This window comes from Megalobrama amblycephala, linkage group LG11 (genome assembly GCF_018812025.1).
Source record: "Megalobrama amblycephala isolate DHTTF-2021 linkage group LG11, ASM1881202v1, whole genome shotgun sequence".
Lineage (NCBI taxonomy): Eukaryota > Metazoa > Chordata > Actinopteri > Cypriniformes > Xenocyprididae > Megalobrama > Megalobrama amblycephala.
This window is the reverse complement of record NC_063054.1, coordinates 1,747,725-1,769,871: the sequence shown is the minus strand read 5'-3', so window position 1 is coordinate 1,769,871 and position 22,147 is coordinate 1,747,725. Positions and strand designations below refer to the sequence as shown.

The following is a 22,147-nucleotide window of genomic DNA, read 5'->3' as shown; positions in this document are numbered from 1 at the left end:
CCATGAAAATGATGTGACTTCCTGGAAGATGAAGGCATTATGGACCTTTTTTAAAGTGATTTTAACAAAGACTAACAGGATGGATTATTATCAGTGAAAACAATATTCCCAACATGTTTTATATGAAACATTTAAGAGAAAAAGAAAATGAAGAAACACCTAAATTATCCGTTTCATTGGGTTAGTAGCTGACAAAAATGAACACGAGTAGAGAAATGATTTCAAATTCACCTCTATGTCCATTTTTGATAAATGAAAACTAATGTGATTTCTGTCTTTATTCAATATATTAAGACATATCATAAACATATTCTGCATAGTCAGAATGACCAGCCTTATCTTTGACTTTTGCTTATGAAATGCTGTGTTTTATCGAAATGTCTAAATATGCATTAATACTTAATATTTCAGCTAAAGTGTTTAGATATGCAGAACGCAGTAAATAGAGATCTTTAAAGAAATCATAAAAATCAAAATGAAAGTGTTGTGGCTTGTCGATTCTTTAATGTTTTTGAAATAACTCTCTTTTACTCACCAAGACTGCATTTGTTTGATCAAAACTACAGTAAAAACAGTGACATATTATTACAATGTAAAACAGCTTATTTCTATGTGAATATATTGTAAAATATAATTTGTCATTTGTCTTCAGTGTCACATGATCCTTCAGAAATCATTCTAATATGATGATTTGATGCTCAAGAAACATTTATGATTATTATCAGTGTTGAAAACAGTCTGAGGAAAGATTAAATAAATAAGAATGAAATTAATACTTTTATTCAGCAAGGATGCATTAAATCAAAAGTGACATTTATAATGTTACAAAAGATTCCATTTAATATAAATGCAGTTTCTATTCATAAAAAAATCCTGAAAAAAATGGCATTCCACAAAAATATTACGCAGAAAAAACTGTTTTCAACATTGATAATAAAAACATTTTAAAATATAGTACAACAGAAAATGAATATTTTAAATTGTAATAATATTTCACATTTTTACTGTAGTATTTTTTTTACATTAAAAATCTTTATTCTTCCAAACTTTTGACTGGCAGTGTACATGTTTTAAATATCCATGCTTCAGCTCAGCTTTCTAATAAACCAGATGACCCCGCAGATCAGTGCTGGGCCTCAGGGGGGCGACACTGACAGCATCTCATCAGCAGGACGAGATGTTTTTCAGGATGTTTGTTTTGTAAATTTATATTGTGGAAGTGACTACTTGCTCTGTATACTGTAAACATTAGTGTAAATTATAAAATGATTGAAATCAATTAATCTTGATGAGCATTAGATATTTCTATTGTTTTGGAGTTTAATGAGAGTGTCTCTTTAAATTTCCATGAACTCAGCTTTCTCTGTGTTGATGATCACAGGATCACAGAGCCAGTTCTTTAATTTAACAAACTCAACTTTTAAGTAGCAGTTCTTTAGATTTAGATGTTGTACTACTCAAGCATGTTAACTGCACTTAACTTGAAATACTGAATAAGCAAACTCAAACTCTACAGTTTGATTGCACTTAACATGGTCTTGGGAGCAGGGCTCGGTTCCCATCATGCACCACAGCTCAAATGGACAATGAGAATGACTGATTGACTGCTATATTGCTTCTGTTATTGTAATGGTGTTGTTGTTTCTGTGAGTTATGGGATGCGAAATTTAGCAAGCATGTTGTAACTATGTGGCCTGCTGTCACAGACATTGTGGTTTATGTGTTGGAGGTCAAGAACACTGCAGTCCACAAACACAATCCTGTTGCACACTGACACCTCAGTGTTGGAAGGGGCTGTGATCTTCACAGACTAGTAATCACCATCTATTGTTGAGTTGATTAAATCTGCCTACGAATAGACAGGTACAGGAATGTTGTTTTGAGTGTAACACCTCCCTACAAAAAAGAGATGATGACATAAAATTGCATTTTTTTCCTGTAGTGTAGTCTTCATGACCTTCAAATCTCAAACCACAATGACTTTGTTTCTATCCACGTGTTTTTTATGTGCATTTTTGCATATTGCATTAAAAAAAATGCTGTATGGAAAAGCCAAGATATGCATAAATCCTAAAAATGTGCATATAAAAAACAAATGCACCGAATTGAGGTGTATAATTTTTTTACACGTGCATAAACTACTGACTTTGCCTCAGCAGATCAAAAAGCAGACCAATTTCACTGCACAGCATCTCAAAAGCAGACAACACCATTGCAATAATATAAAAATATTGATTTCAGCTGTGGTGCATGATGGGAACTGAACACCCCTTCAGTTGAAGACATTACTCGATCTGTCTTGAAATGTATCTGAGGCGATGCGTTTCGAGATTGTTGATGTTTTCCTGTGGGTTAAAGGTTTAACGTTTTGCATAAATGATATTTTTTAATTACTACTATATAGCGATTTTCGAGTTTAAATTGTGTATAAGTGACTGTAATATATATGCATGCAACCCAAATAGTTAAACTCAAAGTTCATCAACTTAAAAAAAAAAAAAAAGGTTAACATATGGGGTTTACAGAGCCTCGCACATAACATGCAGACAAATATATCACAGCCACAAATTCGTTCTCTCGTTTTAGCCAATCTTGGCCACAATTTGTTCAATAGTTTTAGTCAAATTGTGGCCACGAATTAAGAATTCATTCCCACAACTTAATTTGTTAGTAAATCGTGGCCACATTGAACTAATTTGTTCTGTCGTTTTAATTTAACTAAAACAAGGGACAGAATTATTACATCATGTGCACGATTTACTTAAAACAAGGAAACAAATTAGTAAGACAAGCTGATGTGTTAGTAATTTGTGGGAACGAATTGCTAATTTGTATCCATGATATAAAGATTTTTGTCTGCATGTCTTGTGCATCTTGTGCTTGTACATCCATCTGTGTCTCATCATCTTGTTAACCCTGTGTTCATTCACTCATTGCGAAGTCTTGTATGGGTCACTACTGCATTTCTGATGCATTATCCTGGTTCCACGTGTCTTGGTTTTTATCTTCTGCTTGTCTCCCTGGATTTGCCTGTGTCTAGGACCTTGTTATATGTTTGGACTGTTTGCTCGTGGTTTTGACCTTATGCATGTTTTATTGATTGAGAATATGGATTACCCTCAATAAAGCTTGGATCTTCAACCCAAAGTCTCGGAGCAGTATATGACAGTACTAGTATTTGTCTCTCTCTTCCTGGAAAATAGATTATAATGTTGATGTCTTATGTTACACTACACAGATTTGACCAATCAAAAGCTCCCAAGACTGAGAATGAAAATGAAATGACCATGAAAAAATGACCTAGAGATTACTTGTTACATAAAAACACACACACAAAATGAGCCCTTTGGATGTGTCCCATCCTTACTCCCTGTTTCAGTAGGAAGTACAGTGTACAGGAAAGACCACTGTGCTTGTCAAACCATTCCACGCCGTTGCTCAGTAATCAAATGATGATGTGCTAGAAAAGCAGACAGTGGTTTTTCATTCGATTTTATTAAAACGTAATCAGCTCTTCCCAAGGACACTGCATCATGTGTGCTTTCCATATTCCTGCTAGAATTTTAGACGTATGAATCCAGAATGTTCCGATCACATTGAAGCAGCCGCCTGTCTATGTGTGCTCCTTACGCCTGATCAGTCTCTTGAAAGCTTGTTTAAAGTCCTCGTTGAAGCTGGTGTACAGTAGTGGATTAATGAGCGAGTTGACGTAGCCCAGCCAGGTGAGCGCATCCGACACGTGAGGCGAGGGGTTCAGCAACATCAAGCCCACCAGCAGCTCTTTCATGAAGAACGGCAGCCAGCACATGATGAAGGCTCCCAGGATGAGGCCCAAAATCCGCGCCGCCTTCCTCTCCCGAGATGTACAGATCTGATTTCTCTCATCCTGCTCCGCCGCGTCCATATCGAACGGTGGTACGCGAACAGCGACGTTGTTCCGGTCGAATTCCACAGTGGGGTCAGAGGTGGACACATCCGAGACGCAGAAGGCGTGTGTGACCCGGCAGTGGTTCACAGAGTTCTGGCTGTCGGTGCTGCGGCTGCTGAGGTGCCGCGAAGAGCCGCGCTTCTGGTACAGCGTCTTGGCGGCGCTGTAGATGCGTGAGTACAGGATGAGTATCAGAGTCATAGGGATGTAGAAAGCACCGAACGTGGAGTAGATGGTGTAGCCCACGTGGTCGTGCTCGATGATGCACTGCTGCGGGCCGCTGCCATCCCCGCGCTGCCTCCAGAACAGAGGCGGTATGGAGATGAAGATGGAAATCACCCACACGATGACCACCATGATGGCTGCGCGCCGGGCTGTCCTCTTGCGGGCATACTCGATGGCTTTAGTGATGGCCCAGTAGCGGTCCAGTGCGATCACACACAGGTGCAGGATGGAGCAGGTGCAGCAGGTCATGTCGACGCTCAGCCACGCCTCGCACACGAATGGCCCCAGCAACCACGTCTCGGTGGTGATGTACAGGATGCTGATGGGCATGACCAGCACGGCCACCAGGAAGTCGGTGACGGCCAGTGAGCAGATGAGGTAGTTTGCTGGCAGGTGGAGCTTCTTGGTGGTGCAGATGGCGGCGATGACCGCGGCGTTCACCACGGCCGTCAGCAGCGTCAGCAGCGCCAGCAGAGCCACCACGGCTAGTCGCTCCGACAACACCTCGACGCTAAACGCCGCTCTTGGTGTGTCAGTGGTGTTGGTGCTGTTGGCCGGAGCACCGGCGCTTTCTCCCAGGTAGCGCTCCATTTCCATCCTGCAGCTGGAGTCACTCCGTCAGACCGGAGAATCCCCACTCCAGGACTAAAGCACCGAAGACTTTTGCGCTGGATCAGTGACGTCCTGTCAAACACACAATCAGATGATGAGTTAACATGGCTTTTTTTAGTTGCTTGACATTTTTTGAATAAATAATGGCTTAAAAATGTGTGAGCATTGTAAGGCTTGATTTTCCTGCTAAACAAAAACTGAGATAAAGCGTCCTGCAATAAAGTAATAAAACTTTAATCTGGAAAGAAGATCTCAAAGAAGTAGCAATGGACAACGCCTTGCCCCCACTCCAAAAGGACAACCCCCCCCCCCCCACACACACACACAAACTCTCCTTTCCCCTGCCTCAAGTCACTGAAAGTTATTCAAAACATATAATGTAACTTGTGTATCTATTGTTTTTCCTTTTTCATGTTTGGTATCATTTAATTTGTCTCAGTGCGATTGGTAAAACGGTCTCAATTTCACAGCAGTCACTAGAATTATGAAGAAGATTGAAAACTAAGGAAAATTCTGTCCTCTTTTGGGTGGTGCCTTTTGTGAAAACCCACTTCTCTCCCCCCAAAACAGGTGCTGGTATAGTAAATATTTACAACCCTTTTGTTCTGGTTCTGGTATAAAAGGTAAAGAGCAAAGCAGTCATGGGGGACCTTCTGTAACCAGAACCCCCATACAGAGATGGGTGAATGTCTGAGGACATTCACCCATCACTGTGTATATATGCATTTCTTTGAGTAATCGATGTTATGCATTTAACATTTCTGAATTGGCTTCTAATTGTCTAATTGTAATGTAATTGGCATGATATATTTTTACTTGACAAATAAAATGTTATATTTGATTTACTCTGGATTCTCCTGATATCATTATTACCAGTAAATTATGGGAGGCTAATGCTACCGTAAATCTGTGTCCAGGGTAAAACAAACTGAAGGCGCATGAATGAAGGAGCAGTAGGCACTTCATCTGAAGACCTTTTGATTTCTGTTTACCACTGATTTAGCAAGTTGTATGGAAGTGGCTAAATTAAAATACACTTTTGTTCGAGTGAGCAGTAGGCAACCGACTAAAGGTATTAGCCAACTTATTACACCCTCTGACGAAGATCAGACTGGCGAGTTTATGTCCGTGAGTTTACCGCGAAATCCCGGGGCGAGTATCTCTGTGCGGCATCGGGTCCCTAATGACTGAACAATTGAAATATGGAATATCCAGAATCATCAAATATCTAAACTAATGCATAACTAATGATGAATTTCTAATTGGAAACACAACCTAAGTGTAAGAATCATTTGAAATTGGAGTCAGATTAAACGAGTAAAATTAAGTGAACTTCATAGAGACGCTGAAAAGACATACACGCTTAAACCTTCCCTGTCCTGTGGGAAACCGTCATTGGACCCATTAGGCGGGCCTTACAGCATTAAACATAGTTAAGCATGTGTAACCCCTCACTGAGGTCCTACTCGCCCTGCTCTGTGCGGGCCTCAAACCTGGGTCTCCGGCATGGGAGTTGGATGCTCTAAGGCTGCAACCCCTAATGTCAGTCACTAGAGCATCTCTTGAGATCAAAGGAGTGAGGTTTACTTGCACAGCGACTACTGGCTGGCCTCCATTACACCCACCCCCCTAAATCTCATTCCTATCCGGGTCACGGCACCAATGTAACCCCTCACCCAGGTCCTACTCGCCCAGCTTTGTGCGGGCCTCAAACCTGGGTCTCCGGCATTGGAGTTGGATGCTCTAACAAAGAGGCTAAAGGCTGCAACCCCTAATGTCAGTCACTAGAGCATCTCTTGAGGTCAGAAGAGTGAGGTTTACTCGCACAGCGACTACTAGCTGGCCTCCATTACACCCACCCCCCTAAACCTCACTCCTCTGATCTCAAGAGATGCTCTTAGCGACTGACGTTAAGGGGTACAGCCTTTAGCCTCCTTGTTAGATCGTCCGACTCCCACGCCAGAGACCCAGGTTCGAGGCCCACGCAGAGCGGGGCGAGTAGACCCTGGGTAGAGGGGTTACACATGCACAGTGGCCTCTGAAATTGTTCACTTATAGGGAGAACACTGGCAAGATGGGCTTTTACTAAAATTTGGCTGTTTATGCAATCGAAATGTGAGTTTATGCAGTCGAAATGTGAATTTTTAGCATAATAAAACAGAGTAAAAGGGCTGTGGTACTGCCTTTTGCCAGAAACCTCAATACCCATAACGGTGTATTCACATGGGGTGACGGCATTAATGCTTCTCATTTACTTTGAATGGGTGACATCATGCGTTACCAAACTGAATCATGGGTTCTGTGTTGCTGGCGTTGCTCGTGGCAGAAGTTGAAAATGTTCAACTTTTCAAGTGCCAACGCAGGCGTCAGCCAATCAGATCCCCTTATGCAAATACCATAGCGCTGATGCTAGCCAATTGCGTTCATGCAACACCGGAAAGTAATGTGATTGGCTGTCAGACATGCCCTCCGTCAGACGCCGCATGTGAATGCAGTGTAATGCCCCTTAAATGCTCTGGAGCTGTCAAAAGTCCACTGAATGATGCAAAATGATGCGTTTTACGTCATCCGCCAGAGTTTTGCTTAAAAATAAATGTGGATATCTGGTTGCACGTAACATGGAGAAAGAGTACATATTGTTTGTCTATATACCCATATTATTGATTTTCTAAAAATACAAAGCTGGTTGAAAATCAGTGAACTTATGTCACATTTGTCTGAACTTCATAACATTAGACAATAAGATATCAACCACAGGTGTAGTTCATCACATTTACTATCAGGGGTGCATTTCCCAAAGCCAACTATGGTCCGTCGTTACTAACACAATTCAATGGAACTTGCGATCATTGTTGGCTAACGATGCTTTTGGGAAACACCCCAGCATGTTCTACTAATGACAATTAACAAACACAAACCATTCCAGCAGTGATCTGAATAATGATGAAGTGATTTTGTGAAAGAGATATTGATGATGGCGTTTGTCCATGTCCTCTAGTGTTCAGCATTGATGGCAAAAGAATTTATGCCTCTGCTTGGTCTTTCTTTTCTCTAGTCGCAGCCGCTCTGACCTGCAGCCCCACGGGTACAAACAGAACAGAATGAAGTGAATTTAATGAAGGTTTTGTGTCTCAAGGGCAAAGTCAGCCATGGAGAACGCATTTATTTTAATGCGGTTATTTAGAGGAAAAAGACATTTTCCACAGAGCACATACACACAAACAAACTCATGCATCAACATAACACATTTGTGTAAATTGGTTCATATTCAAATCAAAGAGGGAACTAATTAATCTGCCTCTGATAAAACACAGCACATGCTCATATGCTAAATATAACCATTTTAACATGTGAATTTAATGAACAAGTAGGCCACTATTGGTCACTGGTATTAGGAGAGCTATTACTCACTGAGAGAAGCGACATACACTATAGTTTCTACTCTTTCGCACAATGATGACCGCAAAAACTTACACACATAACAGAGACTCTTTTAAGTTTTTGAAAACTAAACATAAGCAGCTTTCCCCATTCAATTTTTTTTTTGAGTGAACAATGATGATTCTGAATGAACAATATTGGTTTGATTCTGTAGAAGAAGAAGGAGAAGAAGAGCGAATTATACAGGCTTGTACGATGTATCAGAATGGTAATGTGTTTTATGTATGTCGGGCACATAACGGTAATTAATATGATTAGTCTTTTGCTTGACTATGTTATCAACAGCTAATAATGTGTTGCTAATGTTAAACAAACCATGTTCCCTTTCACCTTCTCAGTCTGCCTTCTAAAAATCCATAGAAACGCTAAACATTTAATTATTGCATATTTGCATTATTGCATTATTTTACTCGTTACTTTAAAAAGTAATTTGATTACGTAACTCATGTTACTTGTAAAATAACCTCCAACACTGTTGGTACCAACTGTAAGTGAGAGAGGAATAAATGAGAGACACTGTAATAAAGTGAATTACAGTAATCTAGGCCAAATGTTACGAATATATGAATCACAGTTTCAAATTTCAGAATGCGCTTTTCAGCAATTGCTTATTATGGTGATTTCATGCTTTCCATCAGCAAATGACAACAGCTTCGGGGAGAGCAGGGAGGATTTAAATGGAGAGATATAGAGCACGCCAGGTTAGAGAGTTTTAGATTGCATAAAATAATAATAATAAAAAACATGGCGAAGAAGGACTACACAGCAGATTGGGATGAGTTTTGATGAGACTTCGAAGGAGGCTGAGCGCGACTCTTTCATGCATCTTAGCATGTGTGTGTACATGTGTATATGTATATGAAAAAAGGCTCCTAAATGACACCATGCACTTGAAGATAGCATATAGTGTTCGAATTTTACAGTAAAAAAAAAAAAACTAAATATGTGAAAACGACCTATTTTAGCTTCAGGTTCTGAAGGGTTAAGGGAAGTTAAGTTTGGATCATCAGAATCTAAGTGTTAAGACACTCCGTATTTATCAAAGATAGATACCAGAAGGAAAACAACACTGGACCAAGTACCGATCCCTGCTTCATTACTGAATCTTCATCAATCTCTCAAACAGACACATAATCACAGAAGATGCTAACTGTGCTCCACCAGCCTTAATAAAACTACTGTTAACTCATTGTAATCACACCAACAAAATGAAAACATTTACATTTCTTTGTCACTTGTCAAAGTGTGCAACAAATAAAATAGTTAATTAGCAAATCATCCTCTGCTATTGTACATGACTTTTCCCCCATTTGGAGAATCAGCAGTACTAAATAATTAAAAACTAAGAGAGTGTTAAACGTGGTGTTAATAAACTCACCCAGTCCTGCCATTCCCTTCCTCTCCCCCGGGACAGTTTACATGTTCACTCTCACACACAAACACACAAGTGTTTTTTTATAAGACTGAGTCTTTCTACAGGTTTCGTGTCTCCTCCAGGTTCCAGTGCAATCACACTAATGATAAAGACATGAATGAGCAATCACACAACAGTAGCCTGTAATTGCACAGGTTTGATTGACAGGTTGGCCAGTCCCTAGAGGTCAGAGGCAGCTCTGAAATCATTCAGAAGAGGTTCAAGCATCACAATAACACAATCACTTCTGACGCTCTTCATGAGCAGCGTTCATCCACCTTATACGTGCGAGCCGTGTTTGCGTAGGCTGACTCATTACATGCAGTTGTTGGGATATTTCTAAAGAGGCTGTCGTCACACGCGGGCCTGAGTGCCCATCTGTCCGCACGTCCCTAAGTGAAGCCCAGGGATGCAAACTCACGAGGGGTGAACAAGGTGAGACAATTACAGATCCCAGGAAATGCTGCAGTGGGAATTACCGGTGAAAGAATAAGCTTCATTACAGGTTTAATGATTTAAATGTGCACTCAGTAAGTTTCACTGGATTTCACACATGAAAATCAAAGAGTCAAAGTCAGAGTCAGTGATTATCCCTAGTCTGTCGACCCTGCGGTAGTATATACATTAGGGAGATTTCTTGTCTTGCTATGTAACCACTCAACTGTGCTATAAAATCCAGCTCAATTGTGCTATAGTATTATGAACTTCCTATCTCCAACAATAACAAACTTATATATTTATTGAGGATTAAAAGACCTGTATAGACTAAACTAGAATCCCTGTGCAAGTGCTGCTAAAGTAAGTCACGTAACTGGCAACTGCTGGAGTCAGAAAAATAAAAATAGCTGCTGTCATAGGCTGGCTGTGTATATAATCCAAAGAACGAAGCATAATGGAGAATGATAGATTACAAGCTACTTTTAGTGAAGTTCCTAAATGTAATTTCGGGAGGAGTGAACCCATCTAATCTTTCAACTACCTGCCGGACCATGTAAGTGGCCGCTGCTCTGTCATCAGCTGTTTTGGCATCCATCCACCTTCCCAACTCCACAACATAATTTACACATCTTGCTACCAGACTTAACTTCCAAGCTTTAGTAGTCCCACTGGGGGTTAAATCTAAGCTCGAGTTGAAGCTGCTCCCCCGAGCCCCTCTACTGCAGACAGCAAACCAAATACATTTAATCTTAATAGCTTAAAGTTTATATGGGCAAATGAACTTGTGAAATAAACAGAGAACTCGAACGGCACTACACATACCAACATAACTTAAAAGAGAGGCAATGAACAGAGGAGAACTAAGGGCTTAAATACACGAGGAGGGTAATCAACAGAACAGGGAACAGGTGTGAACTAGTCTCGCGTAGCCAGACCTTCAGACTGATGGCAGAAGTTCTGGACTCTATCACAGCTTTCATTGGCCAAGCACCGCCCAAGAGGATGTTTGACTGATATGTAACGCAACCAATCACAGTTTGTTTTGTTCCGCGTCATGTTTAGGGTCGTGAAATGTAAAGTCAATGTCCCTACAGACCGGAGTAAATAAATTATTCATTTAAGAACGTTGTGCAAGTTTACTGCAACAGTGGAGCTATAAACATCACATACTCAATGTCAAAATTTAGCATTTAGTTGATCCAGGTAAGAGCTCATTGTTACAGCTGTAAACATGACGGCATTCTTCTTCCACAAGGGGGTTTGGCTTCAAGGCATTTGTTTCCTGGAGGACCGTTAAATAACGTGACACACACGTCTCATGGACATCCTGTAGAATTCAATCAACCAGATGACGACTTCCTACCTGAAATCCTGAAGTGTTTCCAGTTAAGTGTGCCATATGCATCAGACGTTCAGCCAACGGTCCGTGGACATGACGTCTGAGGCTGAGACTAGGTGTGGACTAATTAGAGATTATGACAACGAATCATAGACTAGAACTCAGGCAGAACAGAGACAATGAAAACCATGACTAAAACTAAGACAGAAACTAGACATGACTGAGAAAGCACATCCTCCGAAATGGTACAAACTAAAGAGCAAGGGAGAGAGGGGACTCTGAGAAAGAGAAAGACACCAAGGAGATGACAACCAGGGATGAAGGTGGGAGGAGGGTGGAGCTGATGGAGGGAGGAGCCATGCTGGAGAGGCCAGACGGAACCAGCAAGACGACTGACTGAGGTGGAGACAGTGGAGTTGGAGATTAAGGCGGAGCCAAAATGCTGAAAGCCTGGAGGGTCTCAATGGAGCTGCAGGCGGGTGTGACTGAGGTGGAGGCGTGGGCTTGGCAGACCGGGGCAGAGGTGGTGGGAGTGGACAAGGACAAGAATCAGCTCCATCGGTTCTGGTGGTGATTTCAGAAGGTCAGGAGGAAGCGGATGATTTCCTGTATCTTTTGTTCAATCTACCCATTGCTTGTTGGATGGTAACCCGACAAGAGGCTGACAGTCACACCCAGGAGTTTAAGGAAGGCTTTCCAGACATGGGAGATGAACTGGGGACCCTTATCTGAGATACATGATTGATCAGTAGTTCAGCGGTCTCCATAGTGGTGGGTAAGCTTTTGAGAAGGATTAGTTTGCAGGCTTTGGAAAATCAATTGACAATGACTAACACACAGGTGAGTCCCCACATGGAACATCTGTGATAAAGTCAACACCCAGGTGCGACCATGCTGCTGCAGGATGGGTAGAGGAAGGAGCTTCCTGGATGGTAAGTGTTGTGGGGTCTTGGACATGGCACACTCCTGGCATCCTTGGACGAACCTTGTGACATCCTTGTCCATTTGTGGCCACCAGAACCGATCCTGCAGAAGTGAAAGGGTCCTATTGGTTTCTGGGTGGCCAGTGCCCACTGAGGGGGTGAACAGATTCAAAAGTGTACAAGTCATTGCAAAGTAGGACATAAGTCTTATAGGCGGAACAGGTTTGGTGGCATTGGCCTGTGTTAGACGATCATCCAGGAACCATTGTATGAGACTAAAGATGATTTTAGGTAGCAGAATAGGCTCATCTTGGGGTTCGGAAGGAATGGAGATGAGACAAACATCAGCCTTGATGTTCTTGGCCCCTGGACACGGGATGATTAAATTGAAGCGGGTGAAAAAGAGTTGCCAACATGCTTGGTGAGGATTAAGTCCATGGGCTTCATGAATGTGCTTGAGATTCTGATGGAACCACAAAAGGCTTGTTGGGGTCAGAATGGATGAGAAGTGGGGCAGATGTAAATGCTTTGCTGAGTTGTCGGAAAGCATGGGAGGCCTTGGGGGTCCAGGACAGAGACTTGGGTTTGGCTCTGTAGGTCAAACATACATTCAGAAACTGCAGTTTCATCTAAGTTGACTGGTATTTGGGTCTGTATTTGTCTATTTAAATGTATTTGTAATCTTTGAATACATTTATTAAAACATATTAAAATGCTATTCATACAGACAATGACTTGAATACTGATATTTTTTCTGTTTTGGTAAAGTATATTTGGGGCTTGAAGCCAAAATGTCTAAAGAATTTATGAATCATGATATTTATTTTAAAAAAAATTTGAAGAATATGTTTGAAATAATGACTGAGATAAAGATCTTTTTTTTCCTCAAACAATACTAAATAAAAGAATCCGGCATGAATACAAAGACTAAATTTCTAAGACCTTGGCTTATGCTTTTGAAACTTTTTTTTTTTCCAGACACATTAAACTAGACCCCCCTTTTCATCATCTCTAACATCTTAATTTGTCATGCACTCGTCTATCAAACGGCATGGTGTTTGTTGTGTCTGGCTTCACAGTGGCGCGATGACAGTGGGAATGAGCTTTGGAAACTCTGTTGTGTCACTGACGTGCTGGGGTCGTGACCTCGTAACATCATGATAATCAACGTCTTTCACATCTTTCAGACTGTCAAGGCCCATGAAGATCCATAACTGGAGGTTCTTCATTCATCCACTTGGTGGGGACAGAGACAGAAACACAATCATACATTCATGAGCACAACTATGTTAATAAAGTAAGCCATTTGTAAGGGTTTTGTTCAAAAGAAATTAATTCCAGTTGAAAACGTGACTGAGTGATATTTTACCTCAAAATCAATAGAAAATTGATGATTCTCATTAAATTGCAATTACTATAATATATTGAATGTCAGGTTACTGGTAATTTTCTTTTATTTAAATTAATTGAACAATTCAAATTCAGTTCAACAAATCATGATGATTCATTTTCTGTTAGCAAAATATAATTTATCATATCTTTTTCTCCATTTTGGGGTAAAAAATGACAAGGTTCTTGACGGTATTTGTGAAGCTCACCCTATGACTTATGTAAATCTCAAATGATTCGGGAAAGCTTTGAACACACATGAGTGTTGTTTAAAATGACAGACTCACTTACAGAAAGTGATTTTAGATGATTTTAGGTCTGTCATTATAACATTGTGAATCTCTTCCAGGGATCATCAGGAAACTACACTGAATGAAAATGACATTAAAATGAACTGGTTGTATTCAAGTCAAAAATATTATTTAGTCCTGTTGAATCAACCTAAATACATTCATTTATACTGTACAAACCAATTTAAGTAAAAAATCTCGGTAACACTTTATAATAACTGCACACTATGAAGCATTAGTTAAGCATTAGTTAATAGTTAATTAATCACTTATAAAGCATTAATAGACATTAGTAAGTAGTTTATAAATACAGCTATAATTGCTTTATTCTTGATTTATAAGCATATCTATAATGTGTTTAATAATTGTATTTTCATACTTTATTAATTATCAATTTATCATTTCTAAATTAAGTATTACATTATTTACAAACCAGTTATTTAGGAGTTGTCAGTAGTTCATTTAGGAAGTGTAAGTAAATGATTAATAAACTATTTAAACGTTCATTTATACATCTTATTATTTAGACACATAGTAATAGTTACTTAGTGTGTTAGTAAATGCTTTATTAACACATATTCCTACTGCAATTCATGATTAATTCAGGTAGTTATAAAACATTTAGAAGCAGTCAGTTAACTATTTTTGTGAGCTCATCTAAAGTGAGGACTGTTTATGCTTTGTAAAGCTTTTAAATGAGATTTAAAGGTTCAGTGATCTTCTGCACTGCTGTTCTCTAATGATTAAAAGTTAGTGCTGAGGTAGTTTTGACACTGGGAATATGTATTAATAAAGCATTTAATAACACGCTAAGTAACTAATACTATATGTCTAAATAATAAGATGCATAAATGTACATTTAAATATTTTATTAATCATTTACTTACACTTCCTAAATGATCTTATGAACCACTGACAACTCCTAAATAACTGGTTTGTGAATAATGTAATACATAATTTAGAAATGATAAATTGATCATTAATAAAGTATGAAAATACAATTATTAAACTCATTATAGATATGCTTATAAATCAAGAACAAAGCATTTATATCTGTATTTATAAACGGCTTACTAATGTCTATTAATGTTTTATAAATGATGAATTGACTATTTACTAATGCTTAACTAATGCTTCATAGCGTGAGTTATTCTAAAGTGTTACCAAAATCTCTTTATAAGGTAACAATTGCAGGTTACCACTATTGTTTTTATCTCTCACGTAACAGATGAAGCTCAAAACTTATCTGGAGTAAAAGTGTTTGTGACTGATATCAGATTCTCCTTCTGTTCAGTTCCGCTGTTGTGTTCAGTTTAGAGGTTTTAAGAATCATACTTGGTATGTTTAAATCAATGTATTTTTTATTTTATTTGGTATGATTAACTTCACTGTGTTCATCAGTTTTTCCCCTTCTTTCAGAAGTATAACTGTAAATTAGGATTGGTGGTTGTTCTTGACCTTGTCAAAGCTGTTTTGAGTGGAATGAGTGTGTGGTTCAACAAGTTCACCAACAAATTAAAATACTTTAATTACTTTAATACTTCAATTATCTGTATGGCTTTCATTTTTCAGAGAAACACTAAAGGAGAATCTTGTTTCCATTCAGTGGCAGTTCATAGTGACACATCCTCATGCTCCAATAAGCACCATAAAAGTATCCCAACAGTAGTCCAATTGACTCATTAAATTTATTTAGATAGTTGTGTGTGATGAAGAGTCATACTTGTTCTTGTTTGCTGTAACCAACAACAAACCTCTTCACCTCGAGCCCTGAGCCCAGCCTCATTGATGTTTCTAAAGAAGAGAAACCAATCAAACTTTAATATTAATAGACTGTATCACCCCCAAAGTAATGAAAGCAAACTGGGTTCTTACAATGTCATGGTCATGAACTGCACCATGACAACCATCATAACTTTGAGCTTTTTGCTCTGAAATGGTATTTACAGTTCTGAGTGGCCATGAAGCAAAGATTCACATCAACATCCTGCTGCCTTGAGATGAATGGGAATGCTGAGTCTTCAGCCCTGTTCCTGGAGGCTCACCGTCCTGCAGAGCTCCAACCCTAATCAAACATACCTGAAACAGTTGATCAAGCTCTTCAGGATTGCTTGAAAATCACAAGGTAATGCAGGATGGATATAAACTTTGCAGGGCAGTGAGCCCCAAAAAGTAGTTTTGAAGACCTATGGTCTAATATATAACAACTTCCTGTCCTCCGCATGCAAAAAAAAAAAAAAAAAAAAAAAATCCCTCAGGAAATTTGAAATATATGGCGGTAGGAAGCAGAGGTGTAAAGAGTAGCTGAAAACCATACTTGAGTAAAAGTACTGATACCTTACATCAAAAATGACTCCACTATAAGTGTACTATAATCAAGTTTATTTTCTAAAATAAATAAATAAAACAAAATAAAACTGAAACACCTCAATGTTGCAATAAATCAAGATCGGCACAACAACCTTTTAAACATTTACAAACTCTCAAGTCTCAGATGAGCTCAAGTGCACAGAAAGGCCATAAGTAAACCAATATCCTTCAAAAAGGTCTTGTCAATACAGCGGATAAATAAAACAATGTTAAGTAAAATTAAATAGTCAAAGTCTACTGTATGTGCTAGTTTGAGCCTCATCACCAGCTGCAGTCATTTCCTCATCTAATAAATCAAACACCTGCGATCAGCAACTACCTGCTAATGCGCTCATATTCACGTAAAGTATCCTTGTTGACAAGTTTGGGTGAATAAAGGAAAAATGCACAACCTTCAATGCCCTTAGATGGCGATATTGTTTCTTTATATCAGTAACAAACTGCTGCAGAAATCATTAGGTGCCATGAAAAATGCGATAATTATGTTGGGCAGGAAAGCCAAATGTTTGCCTATCATTCATCAACCTCAAACATGGCTTATAATTTGAAACATGCAAGTAGCCTAACATTAGCCACTTTACATACCTGCTCTAACATTAACCTAGCATTTCAAATCCCTCAGTTCTCGCCATCTCCGAAAAGCCAAGCTTATGTTGATTCTTGTTTTATTACAAGCTCTGTTGCGTTTTCTTTTCTCCAGCAGACTCTCCTATGTTCTGCGTTTGATTTTTCTCTGGAGTTTGGATATTTAGTGGCTCCATGTCAACCTATCTCACTCGTTGTGACAACTAACCTCTGCCACTCCCACACCAGACACGCTTCAAAGCAGCCGGAGCAACCGCGAGTGACGTATGTACGCAATTTCCCCAAGAAAACCATCCCAACAGGTCAAAATATAAACACAGGCTTATCATAGTGAATCAAGGTAAGACAAAAACATGTTTTGGAAGAAGGATAGATGATGTATTGACTTTATATATGCGCTTGAGTGCATAATTTATATTTTAAAAGCTTATTATTATAGTATTTCTCTCTAATGTAGAACAATGTTAGCAATGATATTCATATGGTAACTCACAAGTCAGCTGCCTAAGCTTTCAGACACAGTCTAGGTCTAGGATGTAATGGAGATAAATGCATAAATGCAATGGTTCAGTGATGATGTGTATATTGGCAGCAGCAGAGCGGAGCTCTAATGATGGACATCAGCGGCTCAAAGGCACAGATACATGTTTCCTTCAAAGACTCGTTTCAGCAGCATGACTAAACCAGCCTGCTATTGACACATCTGCTGTGGGCAGATTGATTATTCAAGGCTCTTTTTAAGGGAAGATTACATTTGTTAATGATCAAAGTGTTAAGTATGATCAGCACACAGACAGAAGATCATGAATTAGGGCCAGGTGGTCAGAGCCCCAGAGACACATGAATTATGCAGCAGTGGCTATATTGGATTACACATGGCAGACGATATGCTGGCCACAGCACTTTATAATGCCAAGCTCCTCGGCAAACCCCGGTCATCTTCACGGATGGCACAGCACTAAATCTTCTCCTGTCACAGAGGAACTCGGCTTGATGGATTTAGTCTCTTCGAGGGCCAGTGTGATGTGAAAGAGTTGAGATTGATGTGAAGGACTCTCTTCACGTACCATGAGAATCCCGAGGGTCTAAGAGTGCTAGAAAAACCCCCAGAAAAAGTTTCTTTACTCTGACCACAACTTAGTGTAATAAAATGATGTGTACGTGATTCAAGTGAAAGCATCAAAAATGGACGTTATCAAAGCATTAAATCATTAGAACGTGAAAGATGGAGAGCTGTTTAGTACTCAAAATAGAAAAGTGTTCACTGTTTGAAGATAAGAAAATAATATGCATGCATGTGTTTCATTGTCTGGTATCGTCAGCATTAACGTGGTTGTGTTAATATTCTCCTGTGATCTCCCGAGCGTTCCTTGTTTATTTTATTAAAGACTGTTTCTTATAAATCTTCTTCATCATACGCTTCACTACAGCCATGCGTAGAGAACTAAGTACACTCTGCTGTGTAATAAAAACAACAGAAGAAAATGAATAAAACCCACAATCATTTCTGCAGTCAGTAAATCTAGCCAGTAAATGTCCCGCACATCAAGCCAAAATACTAATTAAACAATTAGTATTAGTATTTTGTGTGTGTGTGTTATTTGCTTTTAGGCAATCTGAAAAAACTGGTGTAATCTGGGAACTGTTTAATTCTGAAAAATATGCATCACATTAAATTCTGCTTTTGTGTTCCACTAAGAAACTAACAGCATATAGGAGAGTAAGAAAATTTAATATTTCTGTAATGAAAAATGCCTTCTGTACCTGTGCACTCAATGAGGAAATGACAAAATAACCATCTTCTTCTGCAGCCCAGTGATCAGTTAATGACACTGTCACGAACAGCCCGATATAGATGAGTCTGCATGGCCGTCAGTGCTTGAACATCTTTCATCTGATCTGTTTCATCATAATTTCATCTGTAGTACACATTAATGACCCTCCATGGTGAAACGTACTCAGGTGATGCAGCACTGGCACAAAGCTGCCACGACTCCTTATATCATAAGAGTGACAGATCACCCATCAACACGCAGCGGTGGTCTATAGCGGCACAGCTGCCTCCTTCACAAGAGAGCGAGAGCTGCGGGAGGAAGTGCACTGACGATAATGAGCGGTCAAGTGTGGATACATTTCAATTTGAAATCCCATCAGATAGGATGATTACAGTCCGTTTGGTGTCCGATGGATATGATTGGCCAGCCATGCCAATGGAATGTAAATGTATGCAAATGAGTGTCAGGACCACCTAAACACTGCTTTATCTGGGCTTGTGTTCTTACACGTCCACAGTCTATTTCCAGTGTACTAAAAGAGATAATTACAAGTAATTACAGGTATCACAAGTACTAGTCGGCATGTGCATCTTCAGCAGTCACTGGACCTGCCTGAAACACACTGTAAAATATATGATTTTTTGAAGTTGTGATTAAAACAAAATTATTATGTTTTAAAAGTAAACACTTTATTTTACAGCGTCCTTGTTACATATATTACATGCAGTTTTTTAAAATTAAAATATCTATAAATTATGCATGGTTACAAGCAACTTACCCGATAGTAAGTACATGTAGTTAATTAATATTACTCAGTACTTAAATATATATTTACATTGTAACAAGGACACCTTAAAATAAAGGGTTACACTTTATAGATTTGGGGTTAGGATGAGGGTTTAGTTTAGGGTTAATTGCATGTAATTATGCATAATTTCTAGTTATTACTACAGTAACTACATGTAACTACGACACTGCAAATGTGTCAGAAAATACTATTTCAGAGTAGTTTTTTTCTACTTCAATATTTCATCATTCATTTAATATTTTACTTTTGAACTTTACAATCAGAATGTTCAAATGCACTTTCTGAGGAAAATTTGTTTTAAAAAATGCCTTCGTAAACAATCCAAGTTGGGTTGAAAATGGACAAACCCAGCGATTGGGTTGTTTTAACCCAGTGGTTGGGTTAAATGTTTTATTTAACATTTAAAAACGTTTAAAAATGACTATATGGCTGGTTTAAAATGAACCCAAGTTGGAAATTAAAAATCAGACACATAATTACTAGAGGCAACAATAATAATCAAAAGGTGAACATTTAGTAATAAGCAATTTAATAATTGTTTATTGTTTAATTATTATTCATTAAACTTGTTTATAAATGTTCATTTGTTAAACATATTAAAAAATGTAGGGTTCATTTTAAGCAAACAATACAGTCATTATTAAACAATAGTCAAGTTAAATAAAACTACCCAGCATTTTGTTTTTTTTGGGTTAAAGCAATCCAATCACTGGGTTTGTCCATTTTCAACCCAACTTGGGTTGTTTTTAACCCAGCATTTAAAGCAGCCCTGCACTATAACAGCTAAAATCCCCTTAAATATACAAGAAGATTCAAGTTTATGCAGAAAGTTTGCCTTGACTCATTTTATTTACCATGCAAACACTCTCTTTAATTGAATTATGCTTTCATTGCAAGATAAACAGTTTAACAGTTTGTGTTAATAATGCAAAATAGTCAGCTAAACACTGAACTCAAGTCTCTCTTCATTCAGCTGACCTGTGCACAGCCGTTCTGCAAAAGATATATTGACTGACAGATGCCTATATCACACTATATCATCTTCATCACCGAGTACATGCTATTTACAGTCTGTGTGGTGAAACTGAATCATTATTGAAGCTCAGCAGTGACATGTCACACATGATGAATAGAAATGTTCATGTGAACACTATAGTGGAGAACGGCATGTGAAGTTATAGAGCATAGCCAAATTCCTCAACACATCAATTTACGCAAACATTGGTCACATTAAGAATAAGAAAAAATGGTAACTCTTTAGTATAGGGAACACATATAAACTATTAAGTACGACCTCAATAAACTCCTAATTTACTGCTTATTAATAGTAAGGTAGTTCTTATGTTTAGGCATTGGGTAGGATTAAGAATGCAGAATAAGGTCAAGCAGAATAAGGCAATAAAATGTCCTTAATAAGTACTAATAAATAGCCAATATACTGGTAATATGCATGATAATAAGCAACTAGTTAAAAGACCCTAAAATAAAGAGTTACTGAAAAAACTATATTGCAGCCAAGGCTGAACTATGAGAAACATAAATGATTAATTCGTTTGTTCGCCTCACCTCCTGATCCAAGATGTTCGTTTTTTTGTCATGTGACTATTTCCCGGCTCAGTATCTTACAACAAAAACAACATTACATTAGTATTATTGCCTGTATGTTGTATTATATTTAGGAATTATCATAACATTATCAACATAACATTATTCTTGTTCCGGTCAGTCTATTTTTATTGTTAAATGTTTCTTGTGCATCTGTGGTGTGTTTTTTTTCTTTCTTTTTATAAATAAATAAAACTCAGTGTGTTTTTACAGGGAAAATATTAATTAATTTGCCCTTTATATGGAAGCTTGTTTCCATAGATGTTCCATAGATTGTTTCCAAACATATCTTTTAAATAAAACAATTTGAAAGATAATTGCGATTTCTGTTTTTTTAGAATTGTATGCAAATGACCTGAGAAAATGAGAAAAAGTCGCAATGACATTTTTAATTCAGTGAAACAAGCTTCCACACCTCCAGTTGTGATTTTGCTAGTATAATAATTAATTTTCCCATGCATACTGGACATACTGGTCTAATATTTCTAAAAATAAAAAAAAACCCGATTGGTCAGAAGGGACATAGTGGCATAGCATAAAAGAAAATAGCATTATGAACTTGAATAATTAATATTAGTTTAAAAATATTGGGGATATGCTAAACTCACTTCAACGTAGAAGTTGTTACCCAAATTTAAATAAAACAGGAGAGTTGAAATGATCTACATACAAATGTAATGTGTTTGGGTCAAACAAGGGTTTAGCCAATGGTTCAGCTGAAGTGCACCTGTCACTCAAGACTGTCACCAAGGGAACCGACCCTTCCACACTCATTCCCCATTGCTTTGCACTAGTCTCAGATTTTAACACATCAGAAGAATGAGCACTAGAAAAAGGAGTGATGTTTGGACTCAATTTGTGCCAATTTTAGAACAGAGAGTGAAGATGGTGGCTCTGTTTCCAGCACCAGCACCTCTTCAGCTGGATCTTCGACTACTTTGGCTGGCACACTGACCACATCTACAGCATCCATTATACCAGCACCAAACCTTCTGTAACAAGACC

At 38.5% G+C, this 22,147-nt stretch overlaps 1 protein-coding gene across 1 annotated transcript in view; it reads right to left on the bottom strand.

Moving 5' to 3' along the window:
- Positions 1-965: 965 nt before the first annotated feature.
- The window catches only part of LOC125278880 (5-hydroxytryptamine receptor 1E), a 36,599-nt gene continuing 15,417 nt past the window's right edge, over positions 966-22,147 (bottom strand). Inside the window, exon 2 of the mRNA XM_048208273.1 lies at positions 966-4,837. Within this exon, the coding sequence (XP_048064230.1) occupies positions 3,614-4,750 (1,137 nt within the window). The 5' untranslated portion in view covers positions 4,751-4,837 and the 3' untranslated portion in view covers positions 966-3,613. The remainder of the gene's footprint in view (positions 4,838-22,147) is intronic.